The sequence below is a fragment of the Gobius niger genome, assembly GCF_951799975.1.
Source record: "Gobius niger genome assembly, chromosome: 1".
Classification (NCBI taxonomy): Eukaryota; Metazoa; Chordata; class Actinopteri; order Gobiiformes; family Gobiidae; genus Gobius; species Gobius niger.
In genome coordinates, this window is record NC_136852.1 from 22,429,941 (window position 1) to 22,450,272 (window position 20,332).

A 20,332-nucleotide genomic window follows, 5' to 3' on the forward strand; every position below is an offset into this window, starting at 1 on the left:
AGAGAGCGGGCAATTACTTTCTTCAGCGCACTATCTCTGCCATGTCTATTCATGGTTTTATCAGCCAGCAGCAGATGTTACATGGAGTATTCAGACAATTGTTCTCCCATAAAAGTCCTCAGTTTAAGGCTGCCATATTGGAAGCCCCTCCCATCAAAAAAATATGTTATCACAGCTTTTTGTAACCGTATAAATCGTGCTTTCTAAAGTTAGCTGAATAAACTACAGACCTTGACCTCTTCTGACCAATGCCAAGGCATTTTCTCCTTTTTTGCAATGATCAAGATGCAACATAAATGAATTGTCCTCATGTTCAAAGGTCAATGTTTTCTTTACAAACACAAGTGGACAGACTATATAAATGGCCACATTCCTGCGATTTGGTTTGACAAATACTTAAAATGGCTTAACAGAATGGCTGCGCACTACTCTACAGCTGGGGCAGAATCTCTCCAAACAGCAGCTCTGTGTGGAGACCTCAACTTTTCCTATAGTCCCAACAGCTTGACTTTATTGTCCAAACACAGCTGAGAAATCTATCTTTCTTGGCTGCGGTTTCAAGGCTTGACATTTGAAGCTTGCCTCGAGGCAAATCCCACCTCATAGCTGTTCTATATTCTGTGACCATCGTCCTGCTTTGTCAGATTCTGCCTGTTCTCCGTTCGCCGCGCTTCTCTCTCTACTGAATCACCTTTGGCTCAGAAAACAGCCCTTGCAGCTCATGAGAAGTCCTTGTAGCTTCAAGCCTGTGATTATTTTTATCCGTCATGAAAAATGAGAGTAATATTTCCACGCAGCGTTTGACCCATTTCCACCTTTGTTGTTCCATCCTCTCAGAAAACGAGTGGGTGGATTTCCCCTGACTTTGTTTTGCTTCTGTAATAAAAGTAATTGGAAGTAATGGTCGCCGCTGTTCAAAATCGAATAAACTGATTACATTTTCGGCGGAGTTCACACCATCACTGACCCAGAAATTTCATGATGAAGTGGCGGGCCTGTAATAGCTGTGAATTCATAGTCCCAGTCTCCACGTTTGTCCAATGTAATGATCAGGCATAACGTTTTGACTTCGCACTTAACCGTTTTAGATTCCTCTTACTAAAAGAAGCCACTATGACGAGATGCATCGTTAACCTCTCAGTGGTAATGTCTTATCTGAAAGGATTATTACATTTTATTCAGTTTGAAGTCTTCCTATGTCCCGAACATGAAGGTGAAGGATACAAGCACCCAAGAGTCCTTATGTAACCCATTTGCAGCGGCCCTTGAAAAATTTGTCAGGCCAGAATGTTCTAGCAAGGGCACCTCTCACTCAACAACTGTGTGTGGAGCAGTGAATCATTTGTGTTGGGTCAAGGCAAAGTTCACAGTGAGCGAGCGCCCACTGTGAAGCTATTGTAACGCAACAATATGGGAAATGCAATTCCGGTTACATTTATTAAAGTTAACTTTGTACTCGCCAGGTTCAGGTTTTTTCACGAATGTCAAGAATGTATCAAATTGTCATGATAAGTGGTTTAATACGAACATCAAGGACAAAGGACAAATGATTATGATCAGTTTTCACAGGTGGTCACCCCTCTCGCTGTGTGTCATTTTGTCATCTATCTGACAGGTTAGAAGCAGGAAAATGGGACCCACCTTTATGATGAGCTGCTATCATTGACAGTATATTTAGAAGGCTGCTATTAAAAAAAAGCTTGAATTTACGTTTTTCTTAAAATCAGGCATAAAAACGACAGTAAACCTTTGTTCTAAAAGTGCATCATCATATCCTTAAACACCACACAAGCTGCAATAAACATGAAATATATTGAAACTCAATTTGCTTCAGTGAAAAATCGAACTTCAAATTTATTTATTATCGTGACAGGCCTAGTTGCCGCTTTGTTTTGGTTTCGAAAACACCCACAGAAGAAGCTGATGTGCAAACCAAACATCTCATCCCCTGTCAGAGTGAAATGGCTGCAGCTGACTGGGCAGAGTGAGAGGTCTGTGCTGAAGACTGATGTCAAAGTCCTGAGCGGGGGTTCACTAAATCTTCTCCCTCAACAGTGGAGAGCCCAGAGTCATATAAATCAGGGCCTGGGTCAGCAGCAGTGCTCGAGGTAATAAGTGGAAGTGAGTGAAAGTGACGGATGTTTTTTGGCGTAAGGTCCCGCCCTCATAACACTGACCATTTCTGCTGCTTTTATCAAAACCAAAACACCTTTGCTCTAGAAGTGATATTAATCTATGTTATATCTACCATTATTTTTATTGCACTATTGCCTTGTGGGATGTCCTGAAGAGATGTCCATAATTTTCTAGCAACTCCATTTGTGGACATACTGTGTGAGCCTTTCATTGGATGGAAGCAATCGTTCTACTTTTTATGCTTTCCTCATAGTATGGCAGAAGTTATGTGTGCTATGTTGGTTGGTACTTATTAGAAGCACTTGTCTGAACAGAAGTTGCTTTAGAAACTGCAGAGCGAACCGTATGATTGGACAGAATTAACCTTGCCTTTTCGAATCATCTCTCATTCAAACGCTGTATCAGGCGCTATTGTCGGCTTCTCTGCACATTATTAGTCTGAAATTATTCTCAGGTCATTTTAATGTGAAGCGTTCTGTCTGTCTTGAGCCAGTTTCCCGGTCAGAAGGAAGGTACAATGTTTTTGATGGAAAATGCTGAAACATTTCCTTGGCTGCTGTGAACCGGTTTGGGGATAAAGGAAACGATGTAGCAGAAATTGAGATTTTGGTTTCAATCAAGTTCACTGTCTTCATGACTTGGCTGAGGTCTTGCTTTTATTGATTACATTTATTTCGGACATTTGGAATAGATGTCAGATGCCCTTCCTGGTGCAACCCTCTCCATTCATGCAGGATTTGGATTATAGCATATCTTGACTTGTTGCAAGCACTTAAAATTCCTACATTGTCTGTTTAGTTACCTGATCGACAGATTGCTATTAAGCTGCGACTTCAAGCTATTTCTGAACCTTCATTTCCTTATTGATTTGATGTTAAATGTTGGGTGTGTCACGGTGGCATAACATGCACAATCTGCTTGCTGATCTGTCTCCGTCAGCAACGGCACACAAAGGGGGTTATTTGCTGTCATGCATTGCTGATAGCCTTAGCATTATTCTGAGTGAGAAACTATACTTGCCACTGCCTGCACTAATAGCTTTGCCAATTTTTTGCCATTTATTTAAGACTTAATTATGTCTGCTGGGTCATTTCACCCTGATGAGTTTCCAGTAAGACATCGTGCTGATAAAGGGATTATCCTTGGCACATTTGCCTTCGTGCTAACACGGCCCAGCGATGAGACATATTTGAATCGAGTGAAAAATGCATGAGTCTTCAAGGTGACAAGTCTTTGGCCTGAGCGTCTCTCTGCCTCATTATGTTGAGAGGTGATTTTCTGTTGCCCGACTCATCAGATTTCGAGGCAATTAACCAAACATTTCTGACTCGGGTGGGAACTTTTTCTGGTTAAAAACATGTTGAAACCTCCTATGCAAACCAGTCCGTTCCTGTGGGGGATCTGAACGTTATAATTTGACAAGTGACAACACGGAGCAGCGCTGCCTTGATGAACTCACCAATAACAAGCTTGTTTTGCAGAAAGGCTGGGCTGGCATGCCGGGACATATATTACTTTGTGAACAAATGTTAAGGAAACTGTGGATGACTGCTCTAACTACTGACCCACTGTTGTCCTGATCAGTGTTTCCCACCCAGGGGTAGGGAGATCGCTGGGGAGATCAGGGGGTACTTGAGCATTTCAGATTAAAAAAGAAGATGAAATTATGTTCTATTTTGAGAGAAAGAAAGTTATTTCCATGTTTTCCAAGTTGAGAATATGCTTCATTTTGAACACATAATGAACCCTTTTAACTGCTAACATATTTCTTTCTTATTTCTAAATAATCAGCCCCACCCTTTGCGATAGGGGGCAAATTTCAGAGTTTAAATAAAGACTCAAGGGATACGTGAGACAGAAATGTTGGGGACCAAGCCCTCGATGTTCTTTTTGATTAAACCCTCTGACACTGGTGTGTGACCCCAGTTTAATTATATGATTAAGCCTCTCTTCGTCCATGTCTTCCTTTACCTCTTTAGCCCTCGTCTGCGGGGCGTGTTAAAAGGGGGTGGACATGTGACCCGTTCTCTTCTGATGTTGGAGGCCAGTTGTGGATGTTAACTGCACTCTTCCTGCTGTAATCAGTGTCTCAGGCTCTGGGCAGCGTCTCATTAGTCTCTGCAGCGTGGCCATGTTTCCTGTTATTAAGAGCAACCGCACATGTCCCGGGGCCATCATCTCCACACAGTGGGAACACAGGGGGCAAAGGCAGTCTTCAATGGGAATAATGTCATTTATAACAACCTATTTATAATGCACAGAGGTTACAGTGAGGGGCTATAGTGACTAGTGGTTGCATGGCCGTGTAAAGTTATCTTTTAATAGTCCTATTTTATCCTTTTTTTTTTGGCTTTTTAAAATAAGTTTGTACTTGCGCATTGTATGTTTAGCCACAAATATTAAATACAATACAATACACCTCAACTTTAAGGCAACTGTGTTTAACACTGTTTATGAGGAGGTGCGCTCTAACAAATAAGTTAAAAAGGCCTCTCACAAAGAATAAAAAACGTGATTGATTCATTTTCTCTTGCTTTTGGATTTTGTTACACAGCCGATTGTCTTGCTTGCCAATAACAAGCTCTGAGGTGTATTTCGAAGCAGAAAGAGCAGCACAACAGGCTGGGTCATGTTTTCGCAAAGTGGCGCGAACAGTCAACACTACACTACTGTAATATGATTATCATTTCAGCCGAATCAGCAACTGTTCAGTGAGCCACAAAGGCTGCCAAGGGCAGTCTCTGTGCTGTGTGTTGATTGCAAGCTTTATTAAAACTGGACTATTTCTTCTGGACACACAGTTAGTCCCCAGATCTTGCTTTCCTGTAATGCTTTCCCTGTGCAGGTTAAGTTTTGATTGTGACCTTTTTGTGATTTAAATGCCAGAGTACATCAGGTCCACAAGGGGTCTTTCCTGCTCCTGACTTTAAGTCTGGGCAGACTGGAGCTTGTCTGTGATATACTCTCTTGGTATCATTCATTTAACACAGTGTTCAATATGTGGCTGTTTCAAGTCATTTAACTTTTTCAGCTTTATCGATGAAACCTGCTCCTTTCATCGGTCGTCATTGGAAACTGCAGCTGAATAACAAGTACCTAATTTAACTTGGCTTACAATGCAATGCTATCCCTTGCAAGGCAACAATGAGAATCAACTGGATTTTCACAAATGAGTTCAGCTGTACAAATTGGAATATTGTGTGCTTTTAGTTTTGGGGATGAGTTAACAACGTGTAATGAGTTTTTTTTGCAATCAAACTGGAGGATTATGAAGTGTCTTGGCTTAAAGCAGTACTAAGTAACTTGTTTACCTTAATAAATCCTTTCCATAGTCCCTCTGGGAGTAATACAAGTGTTAATGGGATGATTGGGGGTCTTTCATCTCCCCTGGTGTCTCTGGCTAGAAAACCACAATTGCAACTTTTCTGCCTCCTGGTCAGAGCCACCAATACACACTAATGGAATCACGAAGAAGAAGCTAACAGGCTAACGGGCAAAGCTAACTGCGGGCTAGCGCCACTTAAACAGTATTTACAGCCAAGTTTGAGTGAAAAAAATGATCTCCATTGTGTAATTGGATGTTCAATATCCCTCTCTCCCTTTGTCTTTTCTGTCAGCGTAGTATTTACTCTCATGGACAATTATTGAGTAAAAAAAAACTTCAGTGCGGTAACGGTTAGTGTCTGTAAATGATGAATGAATAATACCTCTTGTTTAGGACAAAGAAATAGACTTGGATGGAATTAATGAAATTCTATTTTTTGTCCCATATAGGCTTGGGCTGGTGAAAATGCTAATATGATCAGGTCCCTGAGAGTTCAGTGCTCTTAAATGCAGCTCAGTGGTTATACACTTCTTCACAATCATTATTGGTTGGTCTCTGCACGCTCCATCATACCTCAACAATATTTGTAAGATATTTTCTTCTTTGTTGTTGTTGTTGTCCCAGGGTCGTCTCGGTCAGTGGGATGTTCGTGGTCTGGAGGCTGCTCGGGCACTGACTGAAGGACATGGTCAAACACCAGCCTCTGCAGGTGTACGAGCGACAGCTGTGCTTGTCGTGCGTCACCGGGATCTACGGCTGCCGCTGGAAACGCTACCAGCGCTCTCACGATGACACCACCAAGGTAAGCTGTGACCACACCTGCACCAGGGCATCAAACTAAAGCTGCTACTATTTGTTCTTTCCTTTTTCTTTTTTTCTTTTTCTTTTATGTTGTGTCTTTATCTTTTTGGAAAATCCATATATCTCTAAAGTCCGTTGAGTTGCCAACTGGTGATACATGACACAATCCTGATTTAGTTTTTCTTTTTAGAGATTCTTCCTGGGGTAGTCCCAATCCCAATTAAGCCCGTCATTGTGTCATGGTTTTCACATTTAATGCTATTCTGTGTTTAGGAGAAGAAGAAACATCAGACCCTGCTTAACCATGATTTAGTCCTTGGTTGAATTTGTTTTCTGTCCAGATTTTGTCGCCTTTTAGGATGGTACTATTAAAGCCAGATTTTCCAAAAGGTGGTATGCGATACAACAGCTCATCAAAGGGCTTGACATGCTGGGGAAGCTTTCAGCTCAACTAATACACTGTCCGTAGAGACTTTATCTACAGCTATCCCCATTCAATCTGTTAATGGACCCTCGGTGACATGAGTGTGACCTTGGACAATGTTTGTGTACCAGTATTTTCAGCATATCACCAGAGGCATGATGATTGTGTTCTTTCTCAGTCTTTTCTGTTGAAAGTGCATCTTTTTATCACTATGTAAACTACCTATGATCACCACCTGCCTTTGGGGCAGTGTGATGATCTGGGGTTGCTGCTGTCGGTCAGGTCTAGGTTCAGCAACACTCTGTGCCCAAAGAATGAGACCAGCTGTCTCCCTGAACATCCTGAATGAGCAGGTTATTCCATCAATGGATTTCTTCCTCCCTGACGACAGGGGCGTATTCCAGGATTCATCAGGCTCACATTGTGAAGGAGTGGTTCAGGGAGCATGAGACATCATTTTCACACATGGATTGGCCGGATGCAACACTGGACGGAAATAAATCTTTTGACACTCTTTTCTTTGGGTAGGTTAATTCCACCAGCAGCGGTAATGGGTTAAGTATAGAGACAATTGCACCAAAGGCCAGAGGTAGAGCTTCTGTTGCTGAAGTCCGTTTTGGAAATATTTATAATGATATTAATTTTTTTTAATTTGTTACCAAGTAGGAGCTGTTTTAAACTACCGAGATAGCAGTCTATGCTTTTTATTAAAAGCATAGAAAATGGCTGGGTTGCAGATAGTCCCCAGACGTCCTCCGCTCCTGCATTGATTTCTGAAGAACAATTATCTGAAGGAAAGGTCCCTGTTGGGTTTTTATCCTCTGTGGAGTAACCTTGAGCTTTCCACACCAAGGTTTATTAAAAATCACACCACTCCCCTGCTTCCAGTTTGTCTGTCAGCTGCTGGCGTCATATTTTTAATATTGTGGTTAATCAGTGAAGTGATGTGGCTATTATGGACGAGGGCTGGGTTGCAAGAACTAAACATGAGATGTGAATGTTGGCTTGAACATTAGTGTCTAATCTGCTTTATGGGATGAAGGCCTTAACCTTACTCAACTAACAGAAAGGCAAATTAAACTTCTACTGTAGTTTATTCTATTACATACCTTTTATTAAAGATAGATTTAGGCAGATAAGACAGTTCAGAGTGATTCACTATCACTAGATTAAATTAGGACTGATTGAACTTGAACTGAATCATACTTTTTAACCTCTTAACCCCCGCCTTAACCGAGCTCCTGTTCAACTTTACTCAAATCTAAAAGCTTTCTGGAAAAGGCATCAAAATAGCGATAGAGAAGTGATGAAAAAGCAACGAAACAGGCGACTGAAAAACGCAGAAAAAACTACAGAAACGCAACAAACAAACGCAGTAAAGTAGCAGCAAAAAGTGATAATAAAGCAGAAAAACTGGCAACAAAAAGTGATGGAAAAGCAACAATACAGGCGACAAAAAACAGGACAAAGGGCACAGAAAAGGCGTGAAAGTGACGATAATGCGGAAACAAAGCGAGGAAAAAATCTATTTAGATCCGTTTTGTAGGTATTACCTTTCAAGAGACATTACACTGACCTATAGGCTGTGAGCTCTAGTCGAGAAGCTTTTAGATGTGGGAAAGCTCAACTGGAGAAAATGGCGGGGGTTAAGAGGTCATTTACTTCTTCTTTGCTGCAAATAAAGTGTTTCTATTGAACACCCGCATTACCCTACAAATTAGAGAGAAGAGTAAAGTATTGATGCAACACAGCACGATACCCATACTATAGCTGCACATACTATATAGCGCAGCTGGTTTGTGTGCTATTTCTGCTTGAATGGGGCTGTTGTACAATTATTCATCAAGTGCTTGTTAAGACCTTGACCATGAGAGCCCCTGCCCTGCCTTTCACTTTATCTGTGTTATTTAGTAGTTAAGGGCAACCCACAGAAACACGGTCAGACATAAGAGCCTTTTTTTTTGTAAGGACATCAAGCCTGACTTACATAATTTATTCATGCCAACATACCATCCAGTAGACGGGCACCTTCCCAGGACCTTCCCAAAAGGCACTGACAGTCTATGCAGTCTATGCATTTGATAGTGATTTATATTTTTTCTCCTCAAAAATCTCCACAAGCCTTACATATATGGAATTTACCAAAGAAATTTTTCTTTTATGAACTTTCAAAACTATGATTGAAAGGAATGGAATGAACCTGCAGTAATTAGGTCTGAATACTTACTTTTTATCTCTATCTGTAATGCTTTGTCATATCAGTCCAACTACCACACAATGAAACGATACACATGGTTTGAATACTGTACTGTCTGATCCCGCTGAAATAATAAGGATAATATTAGATCGCACTTGTATAATATAAAAAGCATTGTGGTCCTAAATAACGATGTATTGACTTTTCCCTTCTGTATGCAGTAACCTGACACTGGATCTGTTTCCTCTGGCTCGTGGTTGTCTTTCAGCTGATAGGAGAGTGCCGCGTCAGCACTCAGCCTGGTTTGTCCACTTTGTGTGTTTGGGACGGGGCGGTGAATAGATCCCGTCTCTAGTCTTTCTGACCCCAGTGAACCACAGCAAACAGGCCGCGCATCAGGTGGCATTTTCGACAAAAGAAAATCACAGAAAGCGTCCTCTTGATGAAACCCTTATTAAAGACACACCGGGCCATATTGAAAGTAAAACACTGATAAGATTTGGACATTTGATCCCAGGGAGAGGTTTAAGGTACATTTACGTAACTACAAAAGAAAGGCTGTTGTTGTTCACTGTTGTTCAAGTGCAGAAACGGATGACTGCCATGGGCAACGTAATCACGGTTTGTGGTTTTTCTGCTCGTGTTGCTGCAGATTTATTTTAGTGCATCTTCTCTTCAAATCCACTCATCCAATAAGCCATTTGCCTGGGTGTCCACACTTTTGCATGCCACTGTGTAACATGTAGAGTTATGCAACAAAAACAAAATACTCTTAAATGTAACAGACTTGTGTGTTTTCACATTCGCATATCACCCAGAGGCCTTGTTGTCATCCTTAAAGGGATATTTCAGGATTTTTGACATAGGGCCTCATTTCCTAGTGAGTCAAGAGTGATGTTGATTCTGGAGATTTTTATTTCTTTTTAATTCATGCAGTCCTTATATTTGAAGAGTTTAGTGGTGCTGGGCTAATGCTAGGCTAGTGCATGTCTATGGTAACTAGTAGCCTGCATTAAAAACCTCTTCAATATCATCGGGTTGTCCTCCAAACGTTGCCATATCTGATTTGTAGAAAGCTCATTTGTGATTTCCACGTGTAGTAATGCCGGCCGCAGGTAAACAAACTACTGTAGATCCGGTAACCTCGCAGATCACTCCACCGCTGTGTAGCTTACAACCAGGAAGCTGATGCTGCTCAAATATAAGTTCCTTAAATGCAAAATGGTTGTATTTCAAAAATTATTTAGTCGACACAGACATTTATATGGGTAGTTTTTAATGCAGGCTACTAGCTACCATAGACATGCACTAGCCTAGCACTAGCCTAGCACTAGCCTAGCACCACTAAACTCTTTAAATATAAGGACTGCATAAATTAAAAAATATTTATCTCCAGAAATCAACAACACTCTGGATAACTAGGAAATTATGCCCTATGTCAAAAATCCTGAAAATCCCTTTAAGCGAGGTGAGTAGCTTCTGACTTATCATCATTTATAGAGCACAAGCCAAAATAGCCTTTATAAAGTTGAGCGCTGTCGGTGAGTTTTAATTCAAACATTTCATTCATTTCAAACTAATTTCAGAAAGAAGAAAATGGTTATGTCATCCTATAACCTTGGGAAGCTGGTTTCATCCATTGTTCTCTAATCAATGAAAAACATTGAAATGAAGATTGAATTCCTTTCCCATTGTATTATACGTGATACAGCATAGTTTTGTGCCTCAGTGATTTCTCGCCCCACTGCACGTTTTCGATCACGGATGTCCAGGTGATGTCCGTCGACTGCATGTTTAACGATCCCAGTAAACAAAACTGGCCGATCAAGAACACCGGTATCAGCTTCTGGTAACAAGACCCCGTCAAATCACAGGAGCGTGAGAGCCCGGCAATCTCATGTTAAAAAACAGCTGCCCGCTCATCCATAATCCACACACCCATAATGCTGTTCAACTCCGCCCTCCCAGTATTAGTTTAGGATGACCCGAGAGGTTTGCCCTGCTCCCGACTGTCTTTATTCAACATGCTTTGTAGGAAAACGCGCCACGTCACTCGCTGCAAACCGATCCGGCCTCTCAGTAATAATTGAAAGTATTTCCATTTAGCTTTAGTCTTTAGCGATCAGTAACACAAAGGCGTCAAAAATAGACACAACTCACAAGTTAGTTTGTGGCTTTGTTTGTCTGATACACAAAATTACTCAACAGTAATCCAGACTTATTGAAGGGCACACTAAACAATGTACAGGCAACAGATTTTACAAATATTTTGGGTATTTTTGCTTTGAGGAACTTTTCATCTGTAAAAGCAGATCATGCTGTTGCAAATTTTAATTGGGCTAAAAACAAAAGGAGGACAAATAAGTGCATCAAGGTCATAAATGAAAGACAGTGATTCAACCAAACGTAACTATGTTTTCAGCTGGCTATGAAGAGGTGGGGAAAAACTTCATCCATCCTAATCATTTATCATCACTTTATCGTTTAGCTTCTTTGTGTTTTAGACGGGGGATTTAAGAGCCCAATATTGTAGCAGGGTCGACTGACGGACAACTGAATTCCTGGTCTTTCTGATTCACCGGTGTCCGTCTTTGGGCTGTTGGAGGAAGAGGAGAAAGAGCAGTAGCACAGGGAGGCGTTCGGCTCTACCTTTTGTTGTTTTTAGCCCACAGTGGCTGGATTGGAGCGGCGGCGGCAGATCATGCGCGAAATGCCTGCGACTTATCGGGATACGCGCAGGAATGTGACAAGGGACTGAGGTGTTGGTCCAGAGAAGACAGGGGTTTCAGAGAAAAGCATGTGATGTGAGAAAGACACAACAATCAGCATTTTTTACATATAATAACTGCTAGCTGCCTTTTTTTTTTGTTCTGTTACATGTCCCGCTAAGTCTGGTTTTACAATGTGTCAATCGTAAGTTTTCCAATATACAGTATATGCTTTGTTTTGTGAGCAAAGTAAAACTGCTCTGTTGCTGTGTCCCTGAACTTCACATTTGCACACTGCATTTAAACCGTGCATTATTCTAATCAGCAGATGGTTTGAACTGACTTTGGTGAACTACAGCTCCCACTCGCTTGGTAATTTGTTGAAATCCTTTACATTTTGAGCCTCCATGCATCTTCTTTTTTTTCATTATCTAAATCCATCAACCTTTCCCATAAAACTAGATTACTTGGAGAAACTCTGAGAGATTGATGTTGCATAGTAACTGTTGCTGCTCTCAGTGCAGTGCAGTTGCAGTGCCGTATAACAAAATGCCAACGATGCACTATGGTAATGTTATGTCAATGAAGCGAGTGGTATAGGGGCTTCTGAAAATCCCAGGGAAGAGTGAGGGACAGCAAGCTCAATTTCCTTTTTATCGCCATGGTTCTTTTTGACCGCTAAACGTATGCATGAAAACGTCAACATTTGGTCACGTCAAAACTGTTTGCGCTCCTATAGTATGATCTCTTCCCCAATTGATCTAAATGCTGGAATGAGGTGGGAGGGCCCAAGAGGAGATTATGTTACTGAGCAGCAGTGTTGGCTCTCACAGGTATTTGAAGGCAGTGATTAAAGGCCATGGGAACCAGAGCTCCTCCTGTCATCAGTAGGAAGGCTCTTGTCAGTTTGTGTTCCCAGCCATAGCTGACCCCACAAATCACAAACATCAACTGATATTACTGCAAATACTGCCACTTATCGCATCAACCAGGCAATTTATTATTTGTGGTGTGTGTGTGTGACTGATGGGGATTATTATGTGTGTAATATTTACAATTCTATTAAAAAAAAAAAAGTTCTACCTGATAGTAGGTTAAGCTGAAGATTCATTACATTGTAGTGGAGATTTTCAAATATTGCTGACTGGACTGGGCTGAGTATTAGGGATGCACCGATCCGATCGGATATCGGAGCCGATACTTGAAAAAATACGATATTGGGTATTGGCTACAAATATGGGATACTGAACCGATACTAGTTTTGGCTGTCAACGCCTTAAAAACACAACTTTTACCACCTAAATCTCAGTGAATATGGGCATGTATATCATTGTACAGCTAAGAACCTGGAGAATTCAATCGCTGAGTTAGTTTTAACCTCCGCAAATGTATTTTTGATCACCGCGCAAAGAAATAACTGATCTTATTTGTAATGGTCAGATCACTTTATGTGAGTTGTTTATATTAATGTCACCTAAAGCCTGTCATATATCCAGGGTTCAATGTTTATCTAAGATATGATTGATAATTGATCTGTAACTTGACAATAAATATGACTTTATTGATCTTGAGAAGAGTCCATTCAATGTTTCACTTGGAGAAAGACACTTTTAAGAAAGTCTCTTGGTATAAAATATAGTACTAAATATCTGATATCGGCAGAGGCTTAAACGCTAACGGTATCGGTACCGGTATAGTTAGCAAAAAAGCTGGATCGGTGCATCTCTCCTAATAATCGGGGACGTGCGATTCATCACTCTTATGTTTGACTTTTAACAGCGAGAAGATGGACCAGTAAATGTTATTTGAAAATCTGTACTGCAAAGAAAATATCCCGGATAACTGAGAGCCTGCACAAAAATCTGAACAATAGTGTCCTTAAATTATATATGAAAATAAAGAGGGAATTTTTTTTTAATTTGTGCTGGGGCTGGATATAGCAGTATTCAGTAGCACTGTAGCACCTGAACGTTGTCCTGTTTTTCAAGAGACATTGTTTAATTAAAGAAAGCCACTGCTATTCATACGACTCGGCAAAACAATTTTACTTTGTACTTTGTCATTATGCTAAACAAAAAGTAGCCCAAAAACAACTAGCTACAAAGCGAACTCGAAGCTCCCCATGGTCCCTTTGGTGTCTCTTGTAATGATAAGTGGCTTACAAGGTTTCGAGGTGATGTATAAAATGTATTTAAGGATTAGTTCTGTCTTCAGCCGCTGCCTGTTCCTCTCAGATATGTAATTTAAAATACGCTGCTCGACAAGTACAGTAATTAGTCGCTCTGTGCAAAGAAGTCATTAAAAGTAAGTTGTTAATGAGAACAGAGGATAAGGGAATACACTGTCTCTTAATTTAAGCCGGTCTGGGTCTGAGATGAAAAGATGGTGATGCAAAAAAGTTAAAAATATTTGCGGTATTTTAGTCTAAGTTGTATTGTTTGTTTTGGTGCAGTGGTATCCAAATTGTGGTACGTGGGTTTTCTACAATGGGACTCGGGGTTGTTTTTGTACTTTAGGCCACGTTTCGATTCACTCAAAGTCTGTTTTATTTCTTTATTAACTTCGAGATGGACTCCATGTTGTGGTTATGGGTTTAGACCAGATTTCCTTCTGATTTAATTGGAGCTTAGTGCTGATTTAGAGGCCAGTCTTTCTTCCATGTTCCTTGTTCACTTTAGTACTTGAACTTCAATCTGGGTTAAGACCTGACGACAATGTGTTCTTATAGTCAGACCTGTGTGTTATTTCATACTTAGAAGCCGAAACTGTCAGGTATGAAATAACACACAGGTCTGGCTATGAGAGCATATTGTGATCCTTACTAATGAATCGAATTGGCCTACTGGTTTTAGACCTATTGAGCGAGACTCATTTTAGTCCTAGGCTTTCTCAAATCGCTTGATCTCTTCTAAGGTGAAGTGAAAAGTTGACCTTTCTTAAACCCTGCAGTTGGTCTTTCAACTTTGCTCGCCTGATTTGTTCTGGTGATTGACCTCGTTTCTTCAACAGTCTACACATTGTTGCTATTTTGAATTAGTTTAGTCGAAGTCTTTCAACTTTAAAGAAGATGTCTAAGGTTGTCCTTGGTGCCAAAAGAGAATCCCCGCTACACACTTTATATCAATAGGCCTTTGGTGACAGTTTAATTAATGGAGTCTTGATCTTGTGTTTCCAGTGGGAGCTGCTCTGGTCCTTCGTCCTGCTCTTCACCTTCGGGCTGCTGCTTCTCTGGTCCTATTTCTGGTGGGAGGCCCATAATGACTACAGTGAATACAACTGGTGAGCACCCAAACCCCAACCTATAGCACTATCCGGGTAGTTACCATGTCAGGTCATGGTTAGGCGTGGGGAAAAAATGTCAATGGTGTGGATTTGTGTGCACGTGTGTGAAGTAAAATCCTTCATTTCTTCATTTACATTGTCTACTCGACCTATATTGTGTGACCAGCTTCTTTTTTTTTTTTTATCAAACACCCAAAACAAATGTTGCTGTGGGACCTATAAAGTGATATGTTACTATTTTTGAAACACATAATTATGCATAGACCAATTACAAAGGGTTTTCGCTGACATCCATTTAAACCCCCTTTCACTGTAATAGACATTGGTTTGCTACAGCTGGCTGGCCCCTCCCCCACTCGAGAACCCCCCAATGTCACCCCATCTCTGTATTTTGAGTATTATCCACTGTGTCTACCACTACCCACTTCTCACATCCTCTTCCGCATGGCCTATAATTATCCCGTCCTCTTCACTCGCTTGTTAATCTCCTACGTATTACTCCTACCTGCTGAGAAATGTACAATTAATGATTCATTTCCCTCAGAGGTGCATTAGTTTCTTTTTGATTCTGACGAACCATTGAAATGACTATGTTTTGAAATCTGGTTTTATTGATATTGATGATAATTTTAAGCTGTGTTGTGAAAGAACATGGACCTGAGGTGCAAATATTATGAAATAATCAGTCACAGTCCCTTTGTGAATTTGATATCCCTCATTCAGTTTGCTCTGGTACTGGAGAAAAAGCACAATAATGAAACCCGTTTCCTTTTGTTCAAATATGGCCAAACTTTTACCGTTTAACTCATTGTGGACAACATAATTGAATTGCTGTACTGTTACCAAACTTGGCAACATTTGATAATATTCCAGCTATAATAAGGGGACATCTGTTTTATGTGTATCTATAGTATGAATGTCGTCAAATAGGCCCCAGAGCCTTGTAGGAACCTGCTGTGTTGTGCCCACCATCACAGGCTTGACTCTAATTATTAGTGCTGTTGGGTCTGGGGGTCACATCACTCCCAGACTTGTGTTTTTTTTAAATTCTCTGGTGTTTGTTCCACAGCTGTGACCAGTCCATTTAAGATGGACCTGCTGAACTCTGTCTGTTGTTGTGACAGGTTTCTCTACAACCAGTCTGGGGAGTGGAGAGACGGCACAGCTCCGATCCTGGCCACCACCGCGGCGGGGTTTACGTACATTGCATTTTTAATGGTCAGTGACACCTTCTATCTCTATCAAAGTAGTTCTTATCAAGCGGAATAAGTCAGAGTAGAGGTCGGGATTGTGAGCGTAATTGAGATTTAAAATTGAGAATACTGTAACACCATGTCTTCTCTTTTCCTTTTTATTATACAATGAATTCCTGCTTGTAACAAATATATCACATTTTATAAGTATATGTTTTTGTATGTAATCTCTGTCCTGCTCTGCTCACTTGAGAAAAGTGCAAATTTCGACACTAACATGACATTATTGCCAAATGTGCAACTCTTGTCAGTTGTGTTCAGTATTTGTAAAAACAAGTGACACATTCCTCAGGAATAGTAATGTTTGTATTGTTTTTGGAGCTGTCAAATAAATCTGTTAACACTTCTTTTTTCTTTCTCCATTTGTAGGTTTTAGCACTTTGCCATGTTGCACTTGGCCAACAGTTGAACTTGCACTGGCTGCATAAGGTAAAGTGGTGAAAGTGAGACCGGGAAGCTGATTGTGCTGAGTGGGTGGAGGATAGCACATATTGTTGTTTTCTATTGTGCGCTTAAGCATGGAAACAAAGTAGTCGGTTGTAAAGGGTTGAATCAAGGACTAGACACTGGCATTGGCTACACATTATCATATCAAATGCCTGCTTTGTAGCCTACAGTACATTATATCAGAAATTCAAGATTAGAGTTTCTGATAGAGGCAGAGTTTTGATCATAACCTCCATTTTGACCGATGAGCTTAATGCCTCGCTGCGCCAAAGACATTGTAGTGTTATAGTATAGTGCTGTTACCCCAATGATATCGGCAAACCAACCAATGGACAGTTATAAATGGGTGCTGTGTTTTTGTTTGCGTTAACATAAATTCAAAGTGGCATTTACTGTGTCTTCCTCTTGTCCACACAGATAGGAGTCATGGCTGCACTGCTCACCACTGTTGTCGGCGTGATTTCAGTCAATCAGACGTGGAGCTATGAGTGGGACGTCGTGCCCATCTCACTGCAGGTCAGTAACCGGCCCAAACCCAGCCACCCATGCGCATGTGACATTTCTATGTGCCAAAACTCATTCAGGGCATTTACAAATCTCAGTATAAGAAAAGCACTTTACAAATATATGAACCTGTTTTCCCATTACATTATCTGGTTGTAAAATGTGCAATATCAATGAATCAATACATATCAACTCATTGCAGTCAGACTTGTCAGTTGAAAAGCCTAATGATTACTGTTTGTCATTGTGGTCTTTACCTCAGAGGACTCAAGTGGGAGCACTGAAACTGACACTCTCACAATTATGTGGCTTTACAAATTATAGCTATTATCATGATAGATGTTCCCTCTGGTGGGATGCTCATAATTCTTTCTTCTCCATCGGTTGACTTTAATGTTGCCCTCATTTCATTTTTTTTTTCTTACAGGCCACAGGGCCGTTCCTGCACATAGGGGCCATAGCAGCGGTCACAGCTCTGTCCTGGATTGTGGCAGGACAGGTGGCTCGGGCTGAAAAAACAAGTGAGTTTCTGGTGAAACTGAGGTCATGTGTAAGACTTACCTGATATTATGGACTTACACATGAACATGGTTAATGATTTACTGTGTGGATACAGGACAGCCCCCTCGCCCCACACTGTTGTGATAACAAACATTCCAACAACATCACGTGACCATTCCCGCCCGGGAAATATTGACTTTTAGTCCTTTTAAGTGAATAATCTTTTTACATGAGATCCCCAGTGCCCTTTAGCAAATGAATGACAATTGGCCTCCTACCCTTGAAGCCCACTGAAGCTTTAGTAAAAATATTATAACTATATAAAAATGAAGTATTATTAACTGTAACAAGTCATTATTAACTGTATACAAATTGTGACATTTGTATGTGCTCTATACCCTGATTGGGGACTCAAAGTGCTTTACATCAAGGAACCATTCACCCATTTGTGCACACATTCATGCAGCAGTGTGCACAAACACTGACAAAAGAACTGCATTTTTGGACTCACCTGGTGCCATCACCTTTAGTTCAAAAACAAATGCTTGCCTTTGTCTTCCTTTATTGCCCATTATCTGTATGAATTTGTGTGTTTGCTGCTTTATAAGAAAAGATTGCCCTCTTCCGTCCGCAGCCTGCATTCCAATACAATGTTTTGTGTTTGTGGTTAGGCTTTGCGTAACAGGAGACGTAGGCCCAGCCCCGCCCTGTAGCTGACCTTGAAACTAATATACTCTGTGTGTGAGTGTGTCTCTCCTCATTGCCTTCTCTGTTGCTCTGAACCCAGGAAAAAGGTGCTTCAGATTATCTTCAGTGTTGTAGTTAATTTACATTCCTCCTGAATTCTCTCATGTACATTTCCGTAAAAGGGCGGTAATTAGGAAGGGAGAATCTACTGAACCAGATTAAAGTGTGTTACAATTATGAGGTTTGAGCCTTGTGTCATTCTATTAATCAATGTTAAAAAATGACTGTCAGTTTTCCAGGTTTTGGTGATTCTGCTGTACTTCAGTGCCCTGTTGGCCCTCTATACGGTGCCTTTGTACATTACCTCGCCGTGCATCATGGACCCGTCGAACCTCAAGCAACGTCCGGATGTCATTGGCCACCAAGGAGCGGCGACGGTGAGTCAGCGCACAGTCACTTCCCGGTGTAAATTTGCTTTGACAAATTGAATCTGACACGCTTTGATACCGTAGGCGCCTACAGGTGCTTGCAATGGTCTCTAACCTCTGCGTTGTCAACAGAGTCATTTGTTCAGATCGCAGATGCAGGCGGGGGTCAGTTTTCCTTTTTGATCGCATTTTATTGAACTTCGTATAGCCGTACACACGTGTTTTGTTTCTCAAAGTGGTTCAAAATCCCAATCTCTGTCCCAATCTCTGCTGGCTCCTCCTTGCAAACGTAACATTTCATAAGTCATGATATTTTATTCATAAGCATTACTCATACGCCCGGTTACGTTCCCTGCTCTAGTGCTCTGTTCCATGGTATTTGTGTAATCAATCAGCGGTGGTCTAAATTTAGGCGTGGCTCTGCAGGCTGTGAGAGACTCCCACTGGGTTACACAAACTCCACTCGGTTTCCCATAAGGACTGTATTGATTAAAGCATTAGGCCTCCTGTGCGTCCTAACCTTCTGCCTTATGAAACCTTGGCTTCATGGGGCAACCTTTGCATCTCGCCACTAGAACATTTTGCTGTACACTTTTGAGTACTACACCAATGTTTGCTTTAATTAATTTAGATTGTGAGATCGTAAACACAAAAGGCAGATTCAACATCCTTTTTGAGACGTTTTGGGTTGATCGAAAGAGTTTTAAACAATATAATGGGCACTTGTAACAAAATCGTGTGTGTTTTCCCAGCTTGCTCCAGAGAACACGATGTGGTCCTTCCAGAGAGCGCTGCAGATGAACGTCACTGGACTCGAGACTGATGTCACCATTAGGTATCGAAACCCAACACGAACTACTCACCCATAAGCACACACACAGACGCGCACAGATCAATAAGGTAAACTCGCAAAGCCAAACACGTCGAGGGCTGTGACCTCGGGCGGTGACCTCGGGCGGTGTTCACGTTCACTTCCAGTCACTGTCAGAGTGATGCAAGACGTGCAGTCCTCTCTCAAACATACTACTGTACTGCTTAACTTTTAAGGGAAATACTGCTCAGGTTAAGAAAGCTCACCTGGATGCAGATGACGACATGTGGACGTGGAGTATATGCTAAAATTCTTGTCATCTCAGAGCATGTACACAACTTGAAGTAATTCAGAAATGACGATGTCAAAATATCAGGGGTCCTTTGGAATACATTAATTCTTGGGCAGAGACATTTTGCAGACCTGAGTGGTGCATCATGAGCAAACAGTGCATAGAGGCGGGACATGAACAACTTAATGAGAGACGACAGGCCGTGCTCAGACGACTAAACAAAGGCAGAGGAAGTGTGGGAGGAGGACTCTGCAGTTTGTGATCTGATGGAGTCACTCGTGCATGTCCTGTCAAGTCTCTGTGGAAGTGCTTCAGTCTTTGAGTTTTCATGGCCATGGGTCTTTATCTCAAGATTTGCTGTCTTCAAAAGCTTGTTGACAATGCTCCTGTTAATTAGCCGCTTGTGTCTGACTGCGCAGTTTTTGCCGTGGCCTTGTCGTAGTCATGGTCTTTAGAGGTAAATGCGGTGTGATTGGTGCAGGCTGCCGACAGGTGAACTCATGAGTAATTGAACTTGATGACAGCCAGAAAGACAG

The 20,332-nt window shown here is 41.3% G+C and overlaps 1 protein-coding gene across 2 annotated transcripts in view; it reads left to right on the forward strand.

The window, feature by feature from the left end:
* gdpd5b (glycerophosphodiester phosphodiesterase domain containing 5b) overlaps positions 1 to 20,332 on the forward strand; it is a 31,441-nt gene that overhangs the window by 3,896 nt on the left and 7,213 nt on the right. For both annotated transcript variants that reach the window (XM_079557591.1, XM_079557592.1), the window contains exons 2-9: positions 6,086 to 6,263; positions 14,767 to 14,870; positions 15,998 to 16,091; positions 16,496 to 16,555; positions 16,991 to 17,089; positions 17,505 to 17,598; positions 18,557 to 18,702; positions 19,446 to 19,528. In XM_079557591.1, the coding sequence (XP_079413717.1) occupies positions 6,147 to 6,263; positions 14,767 to 14,870; positions 15,998 to 16,091; positions 16,496 to 16,555; positions 16,991 to 17,089; positions 17,505 to 17,598; positions 18,557 to 18,702; positions 19,446 to 19,528 (797 nt within the window). In that variant the 5' untranslated portion in view covers positions 6,086 to 6,146. The remainder of the gene's footprint in view (positions 1 to 6,085; positions 6,264 to 14,766; positions 14,871 to 15,997; positions 16,092 to 16,495; positions 16,556 to 16,990; positions 17,090 to 17,504; positions 17,599 to 18,556; positions 18,703 to 19,445; positions 19,529 to 20,332) is intronic.